The 10,118-nt window shown below is 31.9% G+C and overlaps 1 protein-coding gene across 1 annotated transcript in view; it reads left to right on the forward strand.

Moving 5' to 3' along the window:
- Window positions 1-9,364, forward strand: part of LOC126881131 (forkhead box protein N2-like) — a 70,789-nt gene extending 61,425 nt beyond the window's left edge. Inside the window, exons 5-6 of the mRNA XM_050645192.1 lie at window positions 1,653-1,967; window positions 6,914-9,364. Coding sequence (XP_050501149.1) covers window positions 1,653-1,967; window positions 6,914-6,929 — 331 coding nt within the window. The 3' untranslated portion in view covers window positions 6,930-9,364. The remainder of the gene's footprint in view (window positions 1-1,652; window positions 1,968-6,913) is intronic.
- Window positions 9,365-10,118: the final 754 nt, after the last annotated feature.

Genomic DNA, 10,118 nt, shown 5'->3' on the forward strand with positions numbered 1-10,118 from the left:
TCAAATTATGGATAGATGGCGCTATAATCTAAAAGAAAACGATTGTTGGAAATGGAAAATTAAATTAAAAATGGACAAGTCCCCACTAAAATGGAAAACTTTACTTAACTTTTTTTGGTTTTAGGACCTACTCTTCACAACCCAATAGGTCCCCAAAGCGCTCGAGTGACTGCACATTTAGCATACTTTGCTCCTCTACTTCAGAACTATTTAATGTTCTAAATGAAACCAAATAAAAACAAAAGCACAACGAAATTTTAAATTTGATGTCTTTTCGAATATTTTTCTCAAAGATCAAAAACTTCATTGTTGAGCTCAAACTTATTCATTGAACTGTGGTGCATCTAAAAACCACACGGAAGATAAAATATGTTCTGTGTTAAAATTAGATGCTAGATCATATTGTGGATTTCCAATGAAATTATTTCTGTAGTTAAATAGTTTCTATTTCACCCCACATACATTTCTGTTTCATATTTTGGTTCATTTTTAGATGGTTTACTCGTAAATACTATAAATACTCGTAAATACATATAATAATTATAGGAATACAAATATAGACTCTCTTTACTCTTACGAAAATTAATTTTTATTCCCTGGAAGCAGTATCTTCGACAAATCTGCTATATATATAAGTTCTCCGCCAATACCTTTTTTATGTGGCGTGGTATACCCCGGAGCGCTTGTATTATCCTTTTCATGAGCATTTTTCAGTGCGTACCAAATGATAGGAAAAAGGGTAAGTCCGTGATAATACACATTTATGACATTTATTCTAACATGACATTTTAGTTAAATCTGACAGTTGTCACATTTTATTTTCAATTTGGAATAAAAACAAATCAAATGTGTTTCTTGCATTTATAAAATGGTATTTTCTTTGATTTGTATAGTCTTATAAATTATACAGATTGTATTTGTAATATTATTATTTAATTAAAAAAAAATATTTTTTTATTATGGCGCCATCTATCGACAACTAGAATAACTAGAATAAATCTTGTAAATGTCTGTAATCACGGACGTGCCTTTTTTTCTGTCACATACAATTTAATGCGTTAGAAAGAAATCGAAAAACTGTGACGCACTGAAAAATGATCATGAGAAAAAGAATAGTACCATTTTACTAAGCGACATATCATACCCCTGCCCCCCACCCCCCCACAATCTCCGGTAACAACAGTATGTTCTGCGGAAGTTCTCTTGCTGTGTTGATGATCATTTCTTTGGTTTCCTGTATATTTATTTTCAAACCATATTCCTTACTCACCTTGCCCAGCCGATTCATAATTTGATCCAGTTCTTCTGGTGAAGCCAACAGTCATTAGCATAACATAGGTTTTTCATTTTTCTTCCTTCCTATAGTTTCCGCACCTTGCATTTCCTCAAAACCTTTAAGCATAATGTGTTCACTAAATCTATTGAATAGAAAATGGGATATTATACATCCCTGCCGAACTCCAGATTTTAATTTGAATTTTTTCGAAACCATATTATTAACTCTTACATTAGCGGTATTATTTACATACAGTTCTTGTAATAAACATATTAGATGTTTTGGCATATCCAGAACATATAATCTAATGTTCTTAATAATATAACATAATATTGCATATTCTAGTAATGTTTATATTTAAATTTTAATTTAATAGGATACCAAAAAATTTTACCAGCCGGAAACTAGACTTCGAGGACGACGAAGATCGAAGAATCAAAGAAGGTGCTGAAACTTTGCTGAATCTAGCAGGAATAACTTTAAAAAAGCGCCACAGTTCTAGTAGCGATACGGAAGAGCAATCGAAAAAGATTCGTCTGTACCGCTACGATATCAATAAAAACGAACCCGAAGAAAAAGTTGCTCACTTTAAACCACGACTGCTGAGAACAAAAAAGAAGCAGTCAAACAGAAATAGAGTTACAGATGATTGGGTAGGCCACAGAAGAGACATAGAAAACAATCAGAACAGGTAATTGATAGTAATAAGTAGAAAAATTTGAAATATTACCTAGTTAGACTGGGCGAGATTTTTCAAAAAACGCCTATTTTTAGAAAAAATTGAAGTTAGTTGGAGATCAAAGTGTTAAAGCAATAATTAAAGAATTTTACTTGATAATTTGGTCTTTTTAGAACTTATTTTAAGTTATTGTTAGTAATTTTTTGCCCAGGAGTAAAAAGCCCCATTCCTTAAACATTTTTGTGTTTAACACGAGTAGCTGGTATAGAATTTTTACAAATACTCGCATATGACAGATTTTATGTGTTACTTTTTTGCAAATTATTTATTAAACTTGTCAATCTGTGATTGACATACAACAAGAAATAACACTTTCTTAAGAAATTCTGCACAGAAAGTGATTCGGTCATATCCGAAACTAGTTCTATGAAAATTAAAGAAGATATATCTTGAGTTGATTCAGTCTTAGATCATAACTTAAGAAACTAGTTTTTAAACTGGAATTAATCATTTCTTTAATTCCCCACACACATCCAATCATTTTTTTAATTTAAAAAACGACGAACAACGACGTGACCCATGGACACATATACTCCGGCCTATAGTAAAAACAAATGACAGGCTATAATGGCAGAATTAAGAAATACAGGTCGAACATCCTTTATAGTCAATGCTTGATGATTAATGATTTAGATTATTTCTATGAAAAAGTTTATTCCCCTCTGCGTCCATTTGTCCTTTTTCAGTTCTACTTCATGAAATTCTATATCTTCAGTAGATATATAATTATAAGTTATAATTAATATCCTCGTAAGGCTCAGAATTAAAGAACAGAAATTCATTCTTAATAGATTCGGAACAGTGATAATTCTCCCACAGTAATTGAATTTTGTTTACAAATAAGACATTGAATTAGTACCCGGTCAAACACATGGCAAGATTTATATCGGACGGACATATGCTAGTAGGGCTGAGTTACTGCTGAAAACAAGCAGGAATCAGCTCAGAGTCATAACAGGTTTCCTCAGTTAAGGGTTAACTGCATACAATGGGGCTGTTTCATGGAGACTTGAGCTGCAGACTCTAACAGAGAACCTGAAACGGTCAACCATATTTTGCATGACTGTGAGGCATTGGATCGGAGGCGGCAAACACTTTTCGGAGTGACTCCAAATATATATGGAACCCACCCACTAGACCTGTTCAAGCTGGTACAGGGTTCCAGAATTCTGGAATGGGTTTCATAAACGAATGGAAGATCTACAATAAGCCAAGTGGCTGCAGTACAACCGGTTCACAACAGACGGCTTCCAGGGAAAAAATGGCTATTAGATTGAAGTTCGTCGAATGTTATGTTTGGTCGCACTATATGGGGTAAAAGCTTGGACTCGTAAACGCCCATAAAAAAATTGGAGACATTCGAAATGTGGCTATATAGGCGTATTCTGAAAATTCTTTGGCGTACAAGCCTCAGACGAAGAACTGTTAAGACCAATTCGACATGGCAGAAGGCTTATGAACACAATTAAAATAAGAAAAACATCGTATCTGGACCACATCGTCACCCTAATTAGCAAACCTCGTAACTCCATTTTTACTCAATTTGTGAATATAATGCGCCATCTGTTTGTAAATTAATGCATGTGTCTTTTAACCAAATCCTGTAACTCCACCTAAATGTAGTAATTAAATATAAGCGAAAAAGAAATCCTTGTAACTCCGTATCAGCTTTTTTTTGCGTCTCCTGAACAATTTATCGTTTTGGAGTTACGAGTTTTGCTAATTAGGGTGACGACATATGTCGAAACGATAAATACTCTCTGCTACACGTCATCATGCAAGGAAGAGTAGAGGGGAAAATGACTTGGGAAGAAAGAAGAAATCTTGGCTGAGGAATATCAGAGATTGGACTAACCTCAGTGTTGAACAGATATTTCACGTTGCAAAAGATAGCGAAGCGTTTAAAGATAAGTGATCGCCAATCTTCGTTAGAAGACGGCACAAGAAGAAATTGACGTGTTGTGGAATGGAAATTGTAGATTTCCCGTGTCTATTCATTTATCGCCCGTTTGCTTTGCAAAGTATAGAAAGCTCGGATTTAAGCTCTGGTCAGAATTTGATGTAAGAAATCTTTAGATCTTCGATTCTTTGGATGTTTACTGATTACATGACTACTTTTGAAATTTAACTTTATTGTCGGTGCTCCTACTTTCAAACAAATACGCAATATTCATGTTCAAGACGTTTTAGGACAATCTTAACCGTCAAAAGCACTTTATCTTCATCTAACGAAAAATCCTACAAAGGCTATTTATTGAGAAGGCTATTCGATTATTTAAAATCTTGTCTAGGCTATAAAATTACCAATTAAAAAAGAAAAAATCTATATTGTATTTGTTGGAAGTAAAATGTAATATATTTTATGTTTTGTTTACCTAGCATGATATGTAAATATATTTAAGGATTGTTTTTAAGCTTTAAAAGAATTTTTTTTGACTATTTAAGTACAGTTGTAGTTGGTGATCAAAAGAAAAAAAACTAAAACATATCAGTTCACGATTTTTTGTGTTTATTATGCTACATTATGCGACAGTACCCTATTTTTCGTTTAAAGGTGTTAAAATTAATATGAATCTTAGAAACCCGTTATTTTTAATAAAAAAATATTTAGGGAAATACTGATTCTTAAGTACAAATATATTCACAAAGAAAAAAAACGAAAAAGAAATGGGACTTGATGCTAAATTTCACTGCTATATCCAGGCATTTCTGGTTTTGATTTCATTTCATTCTATAATATTAAAAATATAAATATTTCTTTGCTGAAACAAACGAGTTTTAGCTTGTTTATACGAAATTTTGTAATAAAAATTAACTTTTTGGTCATTAGTATCATATTTTATTGATTCCATTATTTAATTTAATATTTTTTTTTATACAGGGTGTCCCAAAAGTAGCGGAACGGTCGAATATTTCCCGAAAAGAACATCGGATTGAAAAACTGAAAAATATGTTTTCAATAATTTTCAAAAAATCTATCGAATGACACAAAACACGACCCCCATTCCACGCCTTGGAAGTGGGGTGTGGGGTAATTCTAAAATCTCAAAAAGTAAGCAACTTTTATTCGAAACATTTTTTCGAATTGTGGATAGATGGCGCTATAATCGCAAAAAGATTTATCGTGATACCATTGGTAAATTATAGAAACGGTTTAATATCTCGAGAAATACACTTCCAAATGAAAAACCAAAAAATACGTGTTTAATATTTTTCAAAAACTTATCAATTAACACCATTCATGACCCTCTACCCCACTCTCTGAGGTGGGGTGGGGCTAACTCTAAAATCTTAAATAAATAGGGAAACCCCATTTTTATTGAAGATTTCGAGTTCTCATAAAAAAATAAGTAACATTTATTCGAAACATTTTTTAGAATTGCTGATAGATGGCGCTATAATCGGAAAAATACGATTTATTAGCGCCATCTATTAAGAATTCGAAAAAATGTTTCGAATAAATGTTAATTATTCTTTCATACGGAATCCAAAACTGCAATATAAAACGGGGTTTAATATTTAAGATTTTAGAGTTACCAACCCCCTACCCCGCCTCCAGGGGGTGGAGAGAGGGGTCGGGCTTGGTGTCATTCGATAGGTTTTTGAAAAATATTAAACATGTGTTTTTTGGTTTTTCATTTGGAAGTGTATTTCCAGACATATTAGGCCGCTTCTATACCTATGGTATCACGATAAATCGTTTTTCCGATTATAGCGCCATCTATCCACAATTCAAAAAAATGTCTCTAATAAATGTTCAATGATTTTCAAAAATATGTCGAATGACACCAAACACGGACTCGCCACTCAAACCCCTGGAGGTGGGGTGGGAGGTAACTTTAAAATCATAAAAGGAAACCCCCAGTTTTTATTGCAGATTTGGATTCCTTACGTAAGGATTCCTTTACGTAAATTTCGCGAAATATTCGACCGATCCCTTTTCTTTTTGGTTTACTTTTGGGACACCCTATATATTATTATTTCTTATGGAATAATTTAGTCCACGATTTAGTAGTTTAAGAATTTTTTTATTAAGAATAACATTTTCTAGGATACAATTTCTTTGCAAATTTATTTAGACTATCACATAGCTCACAAAATTCTAGTCAAATGAATACCAATAGTTTTATTTACAGTTTACTCTGTAATTTATAATCATGAATTTACTTTCATGGTATTTGTATTTATTTAATTTATTTATCTATATTTACTTTTGATCCTTCCTATGTAGTCCACATTTCACGTTATTTGATATTGTTTGAATATTTTGTAAGTTGTGTATGCTTTATATCTACTGTAAGTTGATAAAGTGTTAAATACACTTACAAACGTACCATTACTTAGCTACAGACAATTTCAATATAATTTCAATTCAAAATTTCAATAGAATTTAAAAAGAATTTTAAGAAACGTTGATTGTCTTCCATTGATCGATTTAAAATACATAATTTGTTTAGTCTATGTAGATGTATTTATAGTGCTGAAATTGGGTCTAAAGGAGGCAAGTCTCTCGTAGAATGGAGGATCTATTTCAAATGGTACCGATTACACATTTAAAAAAAGTAAAGGTTTAAAAGTAAAATAATTTTAAATTATTATATCAAACACGATGTAGCTAAGTAATGCGGTCAAATTACGGTTTTTGGTCAAATCTTAGTTTTGACTAATGATTCTTCCTATTAAATTATATGTATATTGTTTTGGATATTTTTACAAAATGTTTGCATTTTCTTTTTCTAGAAAATTGAAGAAATACTTAACATATAAGTTTTGAGATTAAAAAAAAACGGCGATCAGATTATTTTTGTAGATTGCAACGAAATAATTCCGTAATTCTATAATACATCTATTTTATTAACTTATATTAAAAGCTAAATATAATATTTATTGATTTCCAGATTAATATCAGTGTGACAATCGCCATTTTACATGTCCACTCTAAATAATTAGTCATGGTATATGGTATGATAATTTGAACAACAACAAAGAAAGAGCCATTAGAAGTCGGCTAAAAGAGAGAAAAAATTGAAGGGTTGAACAGTTCGATTATGTTCAAGGAAAATCCTCCTATAAGTTTAATATGGCAGAAAAATATCGAGAAGAATCATTGGAGATATAGATCACATCGAGGATACAAGAAATTTCAATGACCAATAGTATAAAATGAAATTAATAAAGAATAAGTAACAACCGCGGGATTTAAAACAACATTTTGGTTAAGCGCTTACAGAATATGAATGAATAAATGTCTGAACAAATGCTACATGTAAAATTTTCAATGAAATGAAGTTACTTTGTTTAAATAAGAAAAAATTCAACAAACAACTTAAAATATAAATGTACTAGACTGTAAGTGTTTAGCTACTGGTATATCATAGTGAATTGTGGACCCCTATTTATTTATTTATTTATTTACTGAAATATACATCCACCAGGTATAAACCCATAAAGGTGCACATAAGAATACTACATTGACTGAAAACTCGATGACAAAATATAAAATAAAATAAAGAATAACCAAAAATGTTTCTGTTGTTAATACACATACACAATAATAATAAAACAAAGACCTTAATAAAGAAAAATAACATGACATCAATTCGATAAGCTATTGCATATTTCGCGTTTAAAGATGTTAAAACTAAGAAAAAAAATGTCCACAGATCTTAAGTTATTTACACTTCTGCACATACTTTTTATCGGACAATAGAAATTATGTTGCGAATTAGGCACCGAAATATGAAAAGTTACACCTGAACGTGACACAGCTCGTGGTACATTAAAGTCTATATGACTAAGCAAAACATCGCTATTAATTAGGCAATTGACAATTTTGAAGATGAATATTAGGCCGTTTATTTCACGCTGCTTACGCAGTGTATGGAATCCAAACTCAGAAAGGAGTAAATTATAGCTGTAGCCTCTAACCGGATATCTGTTATATTTTTTGAGGTAACAATATCTTAAGAATCTTTTTTGAACAGATTCAAGATTAGAGACGAGTTCTGCATGATTAGGATTCTATACCACGCTGCAGTAATTAAGTTTACTACTAACAAGTCCAAAATATAAACTACGCAAAGCTTCAACAGACGTTACATCTCTGCAGCTTCTAATAATATATCCTAAAGATTTGGTTGCTTTAGAGACCACGGTATTAATTTGAGTTGAGAATGTTAATTTACTGTCAAATATAACACCAAGATCTTTAAAATCTGAGGTAGAAGACAGTAAAATGTTGTTGACCTTGTAATCGAAATGTATGTTATTGATCTTTTGGGTATAGGACATTACTTTACATTTCTTTATATTTAAGGATAGTTGATTATTGAAACACCATTCATTAATGGCAGAGATATCCTGTTGAAGTTTAACGCAGTCGGAAATATGGTTAATTTTGCATTTTCATATCGTCCGCATACAACAGTGTTTCAGAGTCTACGATGGAGCAGATATCATTAACAAAAAGGAGAAATAATAAGGGACCCAGATTTGATCCCTGAGGTACTCCAGACGTGGCAGCAAAACGAAAAGATCGAAAGCCTTGATATTCTACGAACAAACTCCTATCAGTTAAATATGATTTCCATAATATTTGAAAGTTATTGGAAATTCCAAACTGATCTAATTTTGTTAGCAATTTATTGTGTGAGACTCGGTCACATGCTTTACTGAAATCAGTGTATATGACGTCCACCTGTTGTCTTGAATCTAAAGCTGACGAAACATATTCTGTAAATATACAAAGATTTGTTGCCGTACTCCGAGCTTTCACAAAACCATGTTGACTGCTGGTAATCAAACAACGCACATGATCATACAAGTAATCTGTCAAGATAATTTCGAACAATTTAGAGAATGCTGATATAAGAGCGATAGGTCGATAGTTAGATATATCAGAGGATATAAGAATGAGGTTAAAAATTACAACAAGTGGTTATATGAATGACTCGGATAAGAATTTATAAAATAGTAATAAGATGGTGGAATAATGTAGTGGAACATAAGAAGATGGTGAAAGTTCAGAGGGCTTGGTTTAGTCAAAATTTACACAGCAAATATACGATTTAGTTTAATATATATTAGAGTCGGTGCTGTCAGTGAATTATGTACAGTTTATAACATTTAGAAACTATCAAAAAGACAGTGCAGACATTTTAAATGAAATTAATTAGCCAATTTTTTAGGACCAATGAAAATTATTTCTTTTTATAACTAACTAGAACTGTTGCATTTGAATCGTTTGCATAGAATGAGATATTCCGTTAGATACATCATTTTAAAATCATACATAGCTACAACTCTTAATTTATATGTTTATGAAAATAAAATGTTTTTTGGTCAGTGAATACCATAGGAGTGTTGTTTGTTTGGTAAAGATCTAGCGCCGGTTGTTCGAACGCTAATCAAAAATGGAATCAACTGATCATTATCAAATATTTAATTACTGTCACCAACTGTCAACGTCAACTTTGATTGGGCTGCTGAAAACATAATTGATTAGATACAGTTATGAGATTAATTGATTACTTAATCAATTATGTTAATAATTGTTATGTTAATTAATAATTAATTAATCAATCAATTATGTTAATTACCATAATGATAATTAACATAATTGATTACAATCAACTGATTGGCGTACGAAAAACGGATTTTGTTATTTGATGGTTGTTAAGGGGACTTGATTATAATCAACTTCTTGATTAGCGTTCGAACAACCGGCCCCTAGTGTGCTCGCCAGGATCGATCCCACCGTAAAGCAGCACCCTCAAATTCTTTCAACCACACGCATGCGGTTGTCTACAATTTTGAAAAGACATAACCTAGTACCAGCTTGGTTATACGCTTTGGCAGCATTCTTTAAATATAATCTTTTTTGAGAAGACTTCCGGAGTGGAACTCGAAACGTCAACATTCTTCTTTTTCTTCTTTTTGTAGTCCCGTTTTGTAACCCGTTTCGGATGTTGGCGACCATCAGGGAAATCTGTAATTTGCGCATGCTTGGGAAAAGATTTGTGGTTGTTGTGTTGAACCACATACGTAGATAATATTCAGCCAGGAAATCATTCACCTTCCTGGTCTTCATTTTCTTCCTACTTT

The sequence above is a fragment of the Diabrotica virgifera genome, chromosome 3 (assembly GCF_917563875.1).
Source record: "Diabrotica virgifera virgifera chromosome 3, PGI_DIABVI_V3a".
Lineage (NCBI taxonomy): Eukaryota > Metazoa > Arthropoda > Insecta > Coleoptera > Chrysomelidae > Diabrotica > Diabrotica virgifera.